Source organism: Diceros bicornis, chromosome 17 (genome assembly GCF_020826845.1).
Source record: "Diceros bicornis minor isolate mBicDic1 chromosome 17, mDicBic1.mat.cur, whole genome shotgun sequence".
In the NCBI taxonomy this organism is placed as follows: Eukaryota; Metazoa; Chordata; class Mammalia; order Perissodactyla; family Rhinocerotidae; genus Diceros; species Diceros bicornis.
Window position 1 is genome coordinate 56,871,843 of NC_080756.1, and position 16,545 is coordinate 56,888,387.

General features: G+C 40.1%; 1 protein-coding gene across 1 annotated transcript in view; it reads right to left on the bottom strand.

Moving 5' to 3' along the window:
• Positions 1-16,545, bottom strand: part of NDUFA9 (NADH:ubiquinone oxidoreductase subunit A9) — a 33,701-nt gene that overhangs the window by 15,902 nt on the left and 1,254 nt on the right. The window contains exons 2-6 of the mRNA XM_058559015.1: positions 12,841-13,011; positions 12,382-12,479; positions 9,084-9,175; positions 7,881-8,022; positions 3,789-3,891 (exon numbers count right to left, since the gene is read on the bottom strand). Coding sequence (XP_058414998.1) covers positions 3,789-3,891; positions 7,881-8,022; positions 9,084-9,175; positions 12,382-12,479; positions 12,841-13,011 — 606 coding nt within the window. The remainder of the gene's footprint in view (positions 1-3,788; positions 3,892-7,880; positions 8,023-9,083; positions 9,176-12,381; positions 12,480-12,840; positions 13,012-16,545) is intronic.

Here is a 16,545-nt window from a genome sequence, read left to right on the forward strand (position 1 = left end):
CTTCTGTGTATCAAAGGACACAATTAACAGAGTGAAAAGGCAACCTATGGAATGGGAGAAAATATTTGCAAATCATATATCTGATAAGGGGTTAATATCCAGAATATATAAAGAACTCCTACAATTCAACAATAACAAAAAACAAACAACCCAATTAAAAAATGAGCAAAGAATGTGAATAGACATTTCTCCATATAAGATACACAAACGGCCAACAAGCACATGAAAAGATGCTCAACATCTCTAATCATTAGGGCAATACAAATCAAAACCACGAGATATTACCTCACATCCATTAGGTGTGTCTTTCTCTGCCAAGACAAGTCCAATTAGTAAACACAAAAACCCCGAGAGTAAACATCAAAAAAATAGAAAATAACAAGTATTGGCAAGGATATGAAACAAACTGGCACTCTTGGTGGAAATGTAAACTGGTACAGCCACTATGGAAAACAGTATGGCAGTTCTTCAAAAAATTAAAAGTAGAACTACCATATGATCCAGCAATTCTACTTCTGGATATATATCCAAAAGAACTGGAAGCAAGGTTTGGAAGAGATACTTGCACAGCCACGTTCATAGCAGCATTATTCACAATAGCCAAAAGGTGGAAGCAACCCAGTGGCCACTGACAGATGAATGGGTAAACAAAATGTGGTCTATACATACAAGGGAATATTATTCAGTCTTAAAAAGGAAGGAAATTCTGTCACATGCTACAACCTGGATGAACCTTGAGCACATCATGCTAAGTGAAATAAGCCAGTCACAAAAAGACACATACTGTATGATTCCATATGTATAAGGTACTTAGAATAGTCAAATTCACAGAGACAGAAAGAAAGATGGTGGTTGCCAGTACCTGGAGGGAAGAGAGAACCCGGAGTTGTTGTCTAACAGACACAGAGTTTCAATTTCACAAAATGAAAAGAGTTGTGGAGATGGGTTGCACTACAATGTGAATATACATTCTACTACTGAACGGTACACTTAGAAATGGTTAAAATGGCATCTTAGTCTGCTGGGGCTGCCATAACAAAATACTATAGACTGGGTGGCTTAATTAAACAAGAGAAATTCATTTTCTCACAGCTCTGGAGGCTGGAAAGTCGGAGATCAAGGTGTCTGGTGCAAGCTCTCTTCCAGACTTGTAGGCAGCCACCTATGTTCTTACATGGCCTTTCCTCAGATCTCTCTCTCTTTCTTCCTCTTCTTATAAGGCCACCAATCCTATCAGGTTAGGACCCCACCCTTATGACCTCATTTAACCTTAATTACCTCCTAAAAGGCCCATCTCCAAATACAGTCACACTGGGGTGAAGGCTTCAAGAAATGAATTTGCAGGGAACACAACTCAGTCCATAGCAGAAGGTTAAATTTTATATTATGTATATTTTACCACCATTTTTTTTAAAGTGGAACTCAATACAAAAGGTGAAAGGACACAAGCAATTGGAGGAAAAAACACATGATAAAAACATCTAAATTAGGGGGCCAGCCTGGTGGTGTGGTTAAGTTCACACGCTCTGCTTCAGCGGCCCGGGGTTTGCAGGTTCGGATCCCGGGCACGGACTTATGCACCGCTCATCAAGCCATGCTGTGGCAGCATCCCACATACAAAATAGAGGAAGACGGCCACAGATGTTAGCTCAGGGCTAATCTTCCTCAGCAAAAAGAGGAAGACGGCAATGGATGTTAGCTCACAGCCAATCTTCCTCACCAAAAAAAAAACACAACAAAACAAAACATCTAAATTGGATAAACAAACTGTGGTACACCCATACAATGGAATATTATTCAACTATAAAAAAAAATGACGGGCTGGTCCTGCAGCCAAGTGGTTCAAGTTCCACCCACTCTGCTTCAGCAGCCCAGGTTCATGGGTTCAGATCCCAGGAGCAGACCTACTCCACTCATCAGCCATGCTGTGGAGGTGGTCCCACCTCCCACGTGGTGGTCCCACGTGCAAAGTGGAGGAAGACTGGCACAGATGTTAGCTCAGGGTGAATCTTCCTCAAGCAAAAAACGAGGAACTGCCAACAAATGTTAGCTCAGGGTGAATCTTCCTCATCAAAAAAAAAAATAAAGAAATGAGTTCTCAAGCCATGAAAAGACATGGAGGAACCTTAAACACATATTAACATATTCCTCAGTGAAAGAAGCCAGTCTGAAAAGGCTACACACTGTGTAATTCCAACTATATGATATTCTACAAAAGGCAAAACTATGGAGACAGTAGAAAGTTCAGTGTTAGCCAGGGATTAGGGGTGGGGGTAGGGGGAAAGGAGGGAGGGATAAATAGGTGGAACAAAGGGGATTTTTAGGGCAGTGAAACTATTCTCTATGATATTCTAAAGGTAGATATATGTCATTATACATTTGTCAAAATCCACAGAATGTACAACATAAAGAATGGACTTCAGTTAATAATAATGTATCAATATTAGCCCATCAAGTGTAACAAAGGTACCACACTAATGCAAGATGGTAACAATAGAGAAAACTGCTGTGGGGGAGACTGAGGGATTAAAGGACATGTGGGAACTCTGTGCTTTCCACTCAAGTTCTCTGTAAACCTAAAACTGCCCCCAAAAATAAAGTCTATTATTAAGGAAAATAAAAAAATTAAAGTAAATAAGCTAACAAAAAAGTTGTAGCAAATATAAGAAAAGATACATATTCATAATAGATAAAGAGCCTAAATAAATCAATAAGAAAAACTTCTCTCAAAAAAACAACCAAAAACCCACATGGGCAAAGGACATACATAAAAAACTCACAGAACAATACAAATAGCTAACGAGGAGACACAGGAAGGTTCTGATAAAACAGTAACTACTAACCGTCCTAGTACTTCCTAGGAGGAAGGTCCAAATCCTCTCCCAACACAGAAGTGAATAAATTTAGAGGTAACTGGTAGTTCACTCGAATCAGAAACTAAAGCTGGGTTCTTATCACAGACTTTAAAAATGTATTCTCCACTCCTGCCCCCAGAGAAGTACAGGGAAATCATTTTCTCATCCCTAAAATCTCAAAATCTCTTCACTTAGTCAAACACTGATTTTCTCTGCCAAGACAAGTCTAATTAGTAAACAAAAACCCTGAGAGTAAACAAAACATCTTCCAGCCTATGAAAGCAGTTTATACCAACTGACTGGTTCTAGTTTAGCAATGCCCAAATTAATATTTATTAATCTCTAATCCTGTTCCATAGAAATTGCTATTAACAAGGAAGACCTATTAAATGTGTCTGACCAAGCACAATGCTACCTCTTTGTCTTTGAAAGCCAACATACAAGTGACTTGGCTGTCAGACTAAATGTGAGAAAGCAGTAAAGAAACAGGGACTTCAGAGGAAAAGTACAAATGAAGCCAACATTTAAGCATTTACTATGTGCCAGGTGCTGTAACATAGGCTACTTCATTAATTAACGCACCACTCTTGAGGTAGACATTATTATGTCCACATTCACAGACAAGGAAGCTGCCACTAATAGACTTGCTGAAGTCACAGAGCTAGTTAGTCCTAGGGCCAAAATTTAAACTCAGGTCTCTGACTCCCAAGTCCATGCTCTTTCCATGAATATGAGTTGCTTCTTTTGATACAGAGTAATGAAGATCAGGAGAAGGACCACACTGACTAGGCAAATATAACCTTTGGGGAGAAAACGGCAAGTAGGGGAAAAAAAATGTAATCTCAGTCTGTCAAGTCAGAGAACACTGTTAGCTTGTGCTTAACTTCAACCTGGTTAACCAGTGTCCTCTCTTCTACTATTAAGAATACATACTTGCGAAATGATTGAGGAATCTATCCTCTCTTCCAAAGATGTCCGATGGCTTTATGATAGTGGCTTCTGGAAAAGCATTTCTCACTTCTTTCTCTCCAAGAGCCTAAACAAACAACCAAACAAAACAGAGTTCTGAGGCGAGTGAACAAAGCTTCCATTCATTCCACTGTCAGGACACTACTTATATTTCAAAGGTCATATTTTCCTCCAGATTAGGGTAATCATAGTATTCACAAAACTCAGTTACACAGAAATTCTTTTAAAAAATAACACATAAAAATGCCCTGCCTCTTACAGCTCTTTTTGGGTTTCTTCTCATATTCATTTGACAGAAGCTTACACAGAAGAAAGAAAAATCAGAGTAGAATTTTTCTAGCCTCCCTTTTTCCTTCTAATCACAGACTCTGGTTTGTGTCAACAATCTGGCAGGCTGCCACAGAAAGAAGAACATGCTGGAACAAGCTACAATAATGGAAGCAGCAATCGTATACCAGAGGAGTTGGGATGGGTCATTTATCTTCCTAATTTCAACTGCTGTAACCCACTCACTTGTCATCTGCTCACCTCCTAGACAAGGCTTCTTGTTCACTGCCAATATCAGCACCACTTCAGTCTTCCTTTCCACCCCAACTTCCTTTCCACCTACACCACCACTGTGGGCATCATCAATGTCCACGTGGACTTGGACCTCTCAGTTTCTTAAGCGTATCAACGCCAGTGACCTCCTCTTCACTCCACTTCTGCTACTTGCAACTCTGTCAGGCCGCAGAGCATATCAACTACCAAAAGTGCCCTTCTTCTGAAACACTGAATGAAGACAGCCTACTCTCAGGTGACAATCCCTTGTACTTCCAGCCTGTCTGTTCTCTGTTCATCCGTTCCCGAGATATCTGTTCCTCAGCCTTCTCAGGAACTCTAGTCCACTGATTCTGCTTTCCTCTGTTATCAACCCCTCTTAACTTCCCCCGCCTCAGATTAGATTCTACGGCCCAACTTTTCAATCACTCTCTTACCAATATCGTAAACCACCTTGTCCCTCTGTCCTTTACTCTACCCACCAGGCAAAATCTCAATCCTGTAGGAACCCCATTAGCCTCCTTTTTTGAGTCACTCACTCCTGCTGCCTTCGGAGCTGGAGGAAAATAAATAAAAATCATAAATTGGTACCACTGTAAATTCATGTTACCAATTTTAACTGGGCTCTCAACATTTCCGAGAAATAGCGTTTTCTTCTAATTAGTTTACTGTCCCATATGACAATTTCAAACATTTTCTATTCTATTCAAATTTCTCCCTTACTTTTCTCTTCCTTCCAGTAAATGACTTCACCTTCTAACTCAAAGAGAAAATACAGCAGCAGAGAAAAACCAGATCAAGTTCCCATCACTAAATCCATACTCAGGTGCATGAACCAACATTTTCTCCTCCTTTCTTACCGCAACAGAGGCGCAGTGCCACCTGCAATGCTTTAGAGTTCCCCTCCTTTCATTTTCTCCAGAACCTGCCCAATTTATTCTCTCCCACATCTTCAGTCTCACTCTCTTTACCAGCCCCTTCCCAACAGTATGCAAACAATGTCAAGATCCTCTACTTGAAAAGAAAAAACAGTCCTGACTCCACATGCCCGTCCGGCTTCCTGGCCCCTCCGTCCTCTTACCAAACCACTTAAAAATGCTACCTGCCCTCACTGTCCCCACTGTCTCAGCTCCTGCTCACTCTTCGCTCACCTATACTCTGGATCCTGCCCTGACACTGCACTCCAACTATTCCTGATAAGGTCATCGATGACCTCCATGTCAGCGGATCCAAGGTGACTTTACACCTCTCACCTTACTTGGCTTCTCAACGGCATTCATAAGTAGCTACTCCCTCCTGCGACACCGTCTTCTCTTGGCTTCCACAACCTTGCACTCTGCTGGTTTCCCTCCTATCCCACTGTGTGATGGGAGTGGTCCCGTCTTTCTGTCTGTTTTGTGTTTGCAGGTGCCTCCTCATCTCCCAAACCACTGATCATCGGTATTCCTCTGGTCTAGTCCAAAGCTCTCTTCTCAATCTACACTTCCTCACCAGGCCATCTTATCCTCTCCCATTGCTTCAATTAACAACAAATGCTGGTGACTCCCTAATTTATATCTCCACTCCAGACCCCTCTTCTGAGCTCCAGGATCATAAACTCCATTCACCACTGTTACCTTGTTGATTGACATGCAATCTCTGCTGCACACTGGAATTACCCAAGGATAGTTAAAAAATACTGACACCCAAGGTATATCCCCAGAGATTCTATTTTAATTGGTCTGGGTGCAGCCTAGGTATCAGGATTTTTGAAAGCTCCCTCAGTGATTCTAATGTGCAGCTAAGGCTAAGAACCACTGTCCTAAAGCCTAGTGTCCCATATGTTTCACCTTATTCAACAGTACCACCATCCACCCAGTGGTGTAAGCCAGAGGGCTGGACGTCTCTGACTCTTCCCTCTTTCTCACCACTGACAACTTGCTCCATCCCTCCCAAACAATCATGAATTCAGACGATTCTATGAATGCTAGGGCTGAGGCAGGCACAGTGTGCACTCTCTCTTTCTCTCCAATGTAGTACGAAAATGTGAGGCCTGGATGTACCATCAGCCAGTTCTGTGACTATGAGAAACAAAGCTTACACAAAAAAAAAGAGCTGAAAGAATCACAGAGAGACAAAGCTGAAGTCCCAATGAACCTGGGCACCAATGTGGCTAAGATTCCCTATTGCTGGATTTTTCAGATACGTAGGCCTATAAATTCCCTTTATTTTTAAGCCAATTTACACCGAATTTTCTGATGCTAGTAATTAACTGCTCCTATCTGATAGGTGGCCCCTCTCCCCCATTATTGTAGCTATGGCACAGTTTGCTACTCTACAATATCTGGTGCATCTGGAATTATTTTCCTCAATGGACTAGAAACTAGATATGGGCTAAGACCACGTCTGTTTCATTCACAACCGTATCCCAGCACCTAACACAATATGTAGCACACAATAAGTGCTTAATAAATAATCTGTTCAACAAAAGAATACAGTGGATTGAAAAGCTGACGCCACTGTCAAGGAACTCTGTGGTGCTTATCAGTCTGACTGAAAGCAGGCTCACTGCGGCAGAAGCCAATGCTAAAGGCAGTTCCAGACACTGCAATCCTTTCTGAGTCCTTGATAATAAAGGCGTTTCAGGTTACAGACTGATTCCAAACAGGAGTGGTCAATCCCTAGGTACAACCTGGACTACGATGGGGTTTCTGGAAGTACAAGAAGCCTAAATACTATGTGAATAGCCATTTTCCTTGGCAAACATTTATCCGTGTCATCCTCAGCCTTCATATAACTCCTTCAAGGTGGCATAAGACCATGACTGTGCAAGGGGTCTGAGAAAGAAAGATGGTCCTTTAACCTTGGTAGGAGACACAGATATGATTCTTTTGGCAGGAATCATACTCTACCTTTTATGATGTTTACTGTGTAATTCTATTATACCCCAAGAAATTTTAAGCATTTGTCAGCAGGTAATAATATGGTCTATTTATCTCTGAAGCTCCTTAGCATAGTTGCCTGCAAACAGAAGGCACTCAACGAAAGTGTCAGAACACACACACACACACAAAATCTAATTCTGGATATGGAGAATTAGAAACCCCTTCTAATTCTGGATATGTCAAGGAGAAACCCTTCTTTTTTTTTTTTTTGCGAGGAAGATCAGCCCTGAGCTAACATCCATGCCAATCCTCCTCTTTTTTGCTGAAGAAGACTGGCCCTGAGCTAATATCTATTGCCAATCCTCCTCCTTTTTTTCCCTTTTTCTCCCCAAAGTCCCAGTAGATAGTTGTATGTCATAGTTGCACATCTTTCTAGTTGCTGTATGTGGGACGCCGCCTCAGTATGGCCAGACAAGCGGTGCGTCAGTGCGCGCCCGGGATCCGAACCCGGGCTGCCAGTAGCGGCGTGTGCACACTTAATCGCTAAGCCACGGGGCCGGCAGCCAAGGAGAAACCCTTCTGATTTAACTCACGTTTCAGAGGGGCTGAGAAACTCTAGCTCTGTGAACTGCTTCCCAAATCAATTTGTTACCTTATTTCTCAGATATCTAGAAGAGCTTTTAATATCAGCATTCAGATGGGAAATATGAATGAATTTTTCAATTCCAGCTTCCTTGGACACTTGAGCAATCGCTAGGGGAATCTTCACAAAAACATCCTCAAAATCAAAATTCCTGGAAGAAAAAAATAGGGATCAGTTAAGAACACCTGACTCAGGATTTCAAAGCTTTCTGCAATAAGCTGGTTTTCATCTTATTGCTAAAATCATAATAGTTAAACTTTTAAACAGCACTGATTTAACCCAAAGTCAAAATTAATGTTTTTTTTTTTTCAATTTTACAGGCCTGCTCATCATCATTATTATACTTAATTTAAGGCTTACTATATGTTATAAACCAGCATGTGTAACATTCTCTGTCCTCAAGGAATTCTAAATCTGAGGCCCTTTAGAAACATCTGGCTGCACTGGTTGGGTGGGGCGGGGGGAAGTATTGGGGGCTGGAAGGGGAATCACTTCTTACCCTTGGGCCTTTGTTTCCCTCAGGGAAAAAGGGAAACTAAAACGTCAGTCACTAATTTTCTCCAACAACATTAACTACATGCTTACTCTGTACAAGGCACTGTGTTAGTCACTACGGGGGATATAAAGTTGAACAAGACCCTCCAAGTTGTCAAAAACTTAAAATATATGATGAGGCAGACACATATAAATAAATCTAAGTCAAACTTTAATAAATTGTAGAATTACAGGATTAAAACGTTATTTGTTGATAAACAATCCAAACAAAAGCTAAAAAAAACTGTCCAAACCAGTACTCACGCCATTTTTGATTAACAATGTGGAGAACAGACCCAGAACTTTGTCTACTCAAGAAAAATCAAGGTTCAACTTGTTGAACAGTAGAACAGGGAAAATCCTCCTTGCTAACCTCATCCCAGCTGGACAGATCCAAGCACAGGACCAACACCAGTCATTCCGTCACATTAATGACACTGACCACAATGACACAATCCATACTGGCTTGTTAGGGGCAGCACATCACACTGCTTACTTACATCAGACTTACTGCCAACTAAATTCCCTAAGGGGGAGTCACTGGGTACGTAAAAGGTCCAGTCTTTTCATGGACTAATTGAAAAGGTCACAACTACAATGCCTGGCATATTAGGTGCCCAATGAACATCTACTGAACCCTAAGACAGCTTTAAGAAGAAACGAGAGTCAGACACTTACTTGGTTTCCCAATCTCGCCCAACAAGATTGATGACCACATTGCTGTGCTCCACTGCTCTTCGGATAGAATCTTTGTTTCTCCCATTCCATTCCTATAATAGCAGTAGCCAGTCACATGAAAACATAACGGGTGCACCCTGGCAATGAACACTTCTACAGCCCCCAACCAGCAAGTTTCAAAATGGGCCACATGTTATAGTTGTAATACGACACCATTTCGTACAGGCTCCATTTATTACAACAGAAATAATTTTGAGGTCTCAAACTTCCTGTTGATTCTCTGACTCTTCTGGAGACAAATAGGTCAAAGTACATTTTATTCAGGTAATCAAATGATAGAACTAGAAAAGACATATTCATTTTTAATGGGGCATATCAATTTTTGTCCAGCTAACTGCCCCCCACAAGTTTGTAAAGGAATCCAGTAATCAAGTCTCCCTTCCTGAAATATAGCCAAAGAACCAAGGAACATTTGGGAGGTAAACCGACTTTCCCTTTTTAGCAGCAACCAGTTAGACTGCAGATAAGAGGAATGCTCTTAAAGGCTAACATTAAATTGGAAACATTTACAACTATTTTCCTATTTCTTTTTAACTCTTTACTCTTTATAATCCTAGATCTAGTCATTTCTACTTAAACAAATGAAAACAAAACTCAGAGACAACTGACCTACCTAAAACTTCAGGGTGAGCCAATGCCAGATTTTGGTGTAGAACTATACTTCTGAGCAGTTATGCAGGAGTTAAATTAGATTGATGATTCTTTATCCAAAATAGTGACTGGGGATTAAATAACCCCAGACAAAGGTACAGAATTTTCTACGTCAAAACTATACTGAATTTTAAAAATATTTCAATGGAAGATAATAAAGAATAATTTCTTAGAGTCAAATATTAAGTGTGTATGTATGAGTGAGTAGGGTGGGAGGGAGAGTGAGAGAGGAAGGGAGAACGGGGAAGAGAAAGGGTGAGAGAGAGAGAGAGTACTAAAATGCCTGCGTAATTAGACAAGAGAGAATGGGCTACAGAAATGAGATTCTAGAACAAAAAGATGAAGCCCTCAGCAGGAGGAACTAGTTACCACTGATGATGGAGAGTGGGTACATGAGACAGTATAGAATAATAGATCTGAAGTCAGACAGGAATGCAAATTCCAGTTTGCCATTTACTAACCACGTACAAATGATCTCTCCAACCTCCACCTAAAATCTGAAAATGCAACCTACCTCATGGGGTTGCTATGAAGATTAAGTGAAATATACATAAAATCTGCAGCACAGTGAGTGACATACTCAACAAAAAAAAGCCGCTCAACACACAGAGAGCTAAAAACGTCTTTTCCAGACAAGATGGCAAGGGTGAGAGAGGAAGAATCCCAGAAGACTCAAAGAGTGGAAGAGCTTGAGGCATAACTGCATGAACGGCCCGAGAGCCCAAGAGCGATGCGGAAAGAGAAGGAATCAAAAGGAAACAAAATTCACAGGGATAAGGCCTAGGGGGCACAGTCAGATTGGTAAACCAAGTAGCCATTCAGACAGCAGTTTCAAACAGAGACTAAAGCGGGAAAATTAGCACCCCGCATCCGATGTGGTCCATCCTTCTCAAAAATAAACAACAATATAGCGCTCCCCCATTACACCTTCCCTGGACTTCCCCTTTCATAAACATTATTATATCCAAAGTTATGTGTTTGGTGACTGTATTCCCTGTTAAGACTGTGAACTCCCTACGGTCTTGCTCATCAAGACATGCTCAGAACTTAGCTCAATGTCAGGCATATAGCACTCAATAAACACCTGTGGAAAGAATGGACTACATTTCATACGGCTCAATTCCAATGATTCCACATTTGCATGCCAGTGAAAGTTTTCACCTATCACTTGCTAAATACTTTAATTTTGAGGATTGACAAGGTGACTAATAATCTTAAATCACAAAGAACTGGGAAAAAGCTAAGCTCCTGTAAGTGTAGTATCAAGAAGATATTTGAGAGTAAGATTTTGAAAAAGAAAAACACTTTAGATACAAGAAATTTCCAATATAAATATTATACTTAGCTTGTGAACATTCAGTAAAGAATAAATGAAAATGCCACTAAAAATAAGTCAAAATTTAAAGAGATCACAAATACTCTGTATAATATCAGAGATACTAAGGACGTTTACCAAACATTTTTTAAAAGGGGAAAGTGTGTAAAGGGAGGAGCTCAGTTCTACACAGGATGACAGAAGTAGGAAAGTGAGCTAAAAGAACAGCAGAGCCAAGCATCAAGGCCCAGAGCGTTTCTGCACAGGATCACTGCAGGCCCTGTGGGCAGCATAACTCTTTGTGGAGAAAGACTGTCCTGTGCACTGTAGGATATGTAGCATCCCTGGCCCCTACCTGATAAACCAGTATGGTCTCCAGTCACTGTGATAACCCAAAGGGCCCACACATTTTTTTTTTTGGTGAGGAAGATTAGCCCTGAGCTAACATCTGTTGCCAATCCTCCTCTCTTTGCTGAGAAAGATTGGCCCTGGGCTAACATCCGTGCCCATCTTCCTCTATTTTATATGTAGGATGCCTGCCACAGCATGGCTTGACAAGTGGTGCATAGGTCTGCGCCCGGGATCCAAACTTTGTGAACCCAGGGCCACCAAAGTGGAGCGTGTGAACTTAACCACTACACCACCGGGGCAGCCCCAGGGCCCACACATTTTTAATAACTCCTTTGAAGGGTCTTCCCCTACTCTATTCCCTCTGTCTAGCCCTACTGGCAATGTTTGGCCTAAAGGAAGAACCTGCAGATTACAGAAAAACAACAGGAAACGCTCAGGAAGGACTGTTCTAAGTTAAGCCTATGCCAAGCACATCGTAACTCAGACTAGCCACATTTCAAGTGCTAATAGCCATGTGGCTACTGGCTACCATACTGGACAGCACAGCTCTAGAGCAGGGGTTGGCAAGCTATGACCCACAGGCAAATCTAGCCTGCAGTCTAACTTTGTAAATAATGTTTTATTGGAACACAGCCACTCCCATTCATTTACATATTGTTTATGGCTGCTTTGGGGCTATGGGGACAGAGCTGAGTAATCATGACAAAGACCCTATGACCTGCAAAGCCTAAAATATTTACTATCTGGTCCTTTAGAAAAGAAATTTGCCAACTGCAGTTTACAAGAATGCCCTGTGAATGGAGGATGTCCTTGGTCCACCCCGGGATGCAACTGTTACTTTATTATACTGCCTTTCTCTCCTAAAAATGACCTTAGTAATTTACATCTGTCAACTCCAATAATAGTAATACAGGCTCTTACCAAAAAGATAATCTGGCCCAGGTCACCCATGGGACGAAGGTACATGATGTCATATGTATCACACCGATAGGGTATGATCACCTGTGACCCCATACGTCCTAAAAAAGAATGGATTGAAACAAGGATCAACGTTAACATAATAAGGATACATTATACAACATTGATTTGGTAAATATTTAAATTCTAGTCTGATATGTGAATTGATACTATCTTTAGCAAAAAGCACATTTCGCCACGCTAGAGATGCCATAACTTTTCAGAGTCCTCTATTCTCATTTTAACATCCTATATAGAAAGCATGGGTGGGCTCATAATGCACAGCAGACCAAAATTACATAAATCCAAGATAGGAGTATTTTGTAACACCGTTAAAATGAAAAGAAACAAAGCTCATGGCTTCTCATTAGGCAATCCTAGTAAGTGGCCTTTAGTATACTAAACTCAAGGAACTTTACTTACCAAGGCGATTGACAACATATCGGCCCAGGAATCCTGTTGCTCCAAACACAGTGGCCACAACCCCACTGACTGAGGAGCGCCCGCCTTTCCCATGAGGTATGAGTGCATGATGAAGCTGGCGCTGGGGTGGGCCATGAAACACGGATGTGGCTATTGCAGTAATAGAAGAACCTTAAACAAAACCCCAGAATATACAAAAATGGCCAATGTTAATATAAATGTGACTACGAATACAAACAGTTTCTTTTCCTAGAAACTTGTAATGTTATTTTGCTATCAGTATTTTCATTTACTGAGGTTAAAGTTTAAATTTAACTTTTAAATTGGAAGTTATAATTCAAGTGCCAACAGCAATAATAAACACAAACTATTGCAACAAAGAATACATAGGACATAAGGAAATATACAAAAATGAAGAAGTAAACTCCCTGCCCCATAGGATATAATTTAGCTAGGAAGATAAATCACATTTAAAAAAACATTAAACAGTAACAAATTAAGACAGTATAAATCTCCATGGTGAAAGAAACCGAGAGAATGCAAAGTAAGGGAGCAATAAGTTAGATAATCATGAGAAAAGATTCCTAGATAAAGTGTTTTGAGAAAGGTTTTAAAGAGCAATAATAGAAAGAACAGATTTCCATGTGAAATACATAACACATATAACAATGCAGAGATGGGAATGAACAAGCCCTGTGCAGAGAACAGCAAAAGACCTGGAACAGACTCTGAAATGGATGATGAACGAAAAAGTTGATGACATGGATTGGAGGCAGGGAAGGTTAGTAGAGAACATTTTTTTAAAAAAGAATGCAGTTCGGACTTAATATACACAACTACTGAAAATCATCAAAAGTAGGTAAGTAGGTAAGTAAGTAACTAAGAAAGTAAGTCTGTGTCTGTTTTCTAGGGATCACTTTCCAGTGGCACTCTGCCCGAAAACCATTGTTTTTCCCTATCCAAAAGTATGGAACTGCAGAAAAAGCCTAGCTTACCAAATAGTTACTGAAACCAGAGATTAAAAACAAACATCGCAGATCAGACACATAACAACACAAAAATAATATCATAATAAGAGCTAAACTCACAACTTACACCTGGTATTGTTCTAAGTGCTTAATAGGTATTATCACATTCAATGCTATCTATATTGCCAATTTACAGATGAGGAAACTAAGGCTCAGAGAGGTTAAGTGACTAGCCCAAAGAGCCAGCAAAGGAGAATGAAAAGCAGCCCACAGAGGTAGGAAAAAAAACAAAGGAAAATGGTATCCAGAAGCCAAATGAAGAAAGTGATTGATGGAGAGAATAGTTAACTCTATCAAATGCTACTGAAAAGTGAAGAAGGATGAGGACAGAGGACCATAGCATCTAGAAAATGTTGGTTGTAAATGGCCTTAACAAGAGCAATTGTATTTATTTTTATTCCACTGAATGAAAGCCTGACTGGAGCAGGCAAAAGAGAGAATGTGAGGCAAAGGAGTGGTAAGAAAAGGATCACAATTTCTCCTCAAGAGATATGATGGACAAAGGGGTAAAGAGAAATGGGACTGGAGGAAAATGAGAACAAGGAAGGGTTTTTTTCTCAATGAGCTATTATAACATATTTATATGCTGATGGAAATGACCCAGTAGAGAGGAAAAATTAATGACCGAGGAGAGGGAATGAATAGGTAAGAGAGGATGGGATGGAATGCCGAGCGAAGGAACTGGCCTTAGATCAGAACAGGAGCTCACCCACTGCAAGAGGAGGGAAGGCAGAGCATTATCACAGGTCAGCTATTAGACTTTTATGGTGGGAAAAAGTGTGTTCTCATCTGATTCCTTTGATTTCTCTGTAAAGCTGAGAATGAGACAGAAGCACATGTTAAAAGTTTTAGGGGACTGGTGGGTGACATTAAATAATCATTATGGAGAAAGAGAAAGTGAATTTCCTAGGAAAATGTAGTGCTGAAAATCTCTTCAGATTTCTATTCATGAATTTAAAATAAAGCCTGTCAGTTAGTCTGGAGTTTTTCCTAGCTCAGTTCTCCACTGCTCTGAGGCAGGAAGCAAATACATGGAAAGCTTGCTTTAATCAGTGTTGGTTTTTTTTAATGACAAAGGGAAACAGGCTAGGGAATTGAGAATGCATGAAAGGGAATGATTAGAATGATGAGTAAGGAAGTGAGGGTATGTAATAAAGGACAGAGTTAATAAAATGGGAAGAGTTATCGGAGTCAAAGAATTAATACCTCAAAAGATTGTTACGAGGATTAGAGTCAATGTACGACAAGCATTTAGCACATTACCTAACACACATTAAGCATTCCACGAATAATAGCTGCTTTCATTTATTATTACTTCAGAATTCTGCAGAAGGTAATGTTACACTAAGCTCACATGGTTATTTGTTTTTTCAATAACTATGGGCCAAGTACTATTCTAGAAACAGTTTTCACTAGCGCAGTAAAAAAGACAAAGTCCCTGACTTCATGGAGCTAACATTTTTAGAACGTTGCTGAGAATTAGTAATACAAGGGTAAGCACGTGTCACAGTGCCTTGCACACAGTAGGTGCTCAATAAATAGAAGTTCTTGCCCTCTTTGGCTCCAGCCTCTCCATTTTCTGTATTTATTATGAATATCATTAGGCGAGTAATATTCTTTATTCCTTACAGTCCTTTGCTCAAAACCTTATATTGGTTTCCTACTGTAGTATCTACATCAATAGTCTCCAAACATATTTGCTTGCACACTGCATTAGCTTTTTATTTTTCAACTATCCATTTATAATTACCATACACGTTCTATGTAGTACCAGTATGTTAGACACATCATAAAACACATTAAAGCACTTACAATAGTGTCTGGTATATAGTTCGAACTACGTTAAGTGTTAGCTATTGTTATTATTACAGAAAACGTTTTTTAAAAGTTCTAATACTGTATTTTTGTATCCCGTTATTTCCTCTTGTAAAACTCACTTTGGAGACCACTGGTCTAAACCCTGCTTAGCTTTCCAAGGCCTCCTTTATTTCATCCCATGTAACATATTCAACCTGCTTTCCTACTATTCCAGATCTATAGGTAGTCATTTTACTGTCTCCTAAGTACTTCATGATTCCATTCTCATCCCCTTGTCCTTGCCAGTGACAGAAAATGTCCAACCTGTCTGACTTTCCAGATCACAACAACCCTAAAAAAAAATCAGTGGAAGCGCTGCAATTCTCCACTGGTCTTCCATTCTCCCCTTGCTACTTCAAATGATACCAACCTTTCCCTTTTCTGATTTCCTATGGTACTTAATAGTCTCTTCACATGTACTATATAATTGTTTTACACAGTTCTGTTCTATAGTGTTTTGATTACGTTACACACTAGACTTGCCTTTCCAGAGTTTACTCAAAAGCTCACTTTACCAGAAACAATAAAGCACTGTACTTAAGAGCACACGCTATGGAGTCAGTTTAAAAAAAAAAGTAAGTTAAAGGAAAAAATTTATGAAAATATCTAGAACTGTGGTTAGCAGATAGCAGGTACTCAATAAATAGCAGTTATTACCATTCACAATCTATATTATGTCAAGCCAATGTAACAGTTTAACAAGAACCAGCAAATGTCTTTGCAAAGAAGTCATGGCTACAAAACCATCCACTATAAATGATATGCACCAAGCCCCTTCCCAGTGGTATGTAGGACCTCTGCCAACGACAAAAAATAAAAA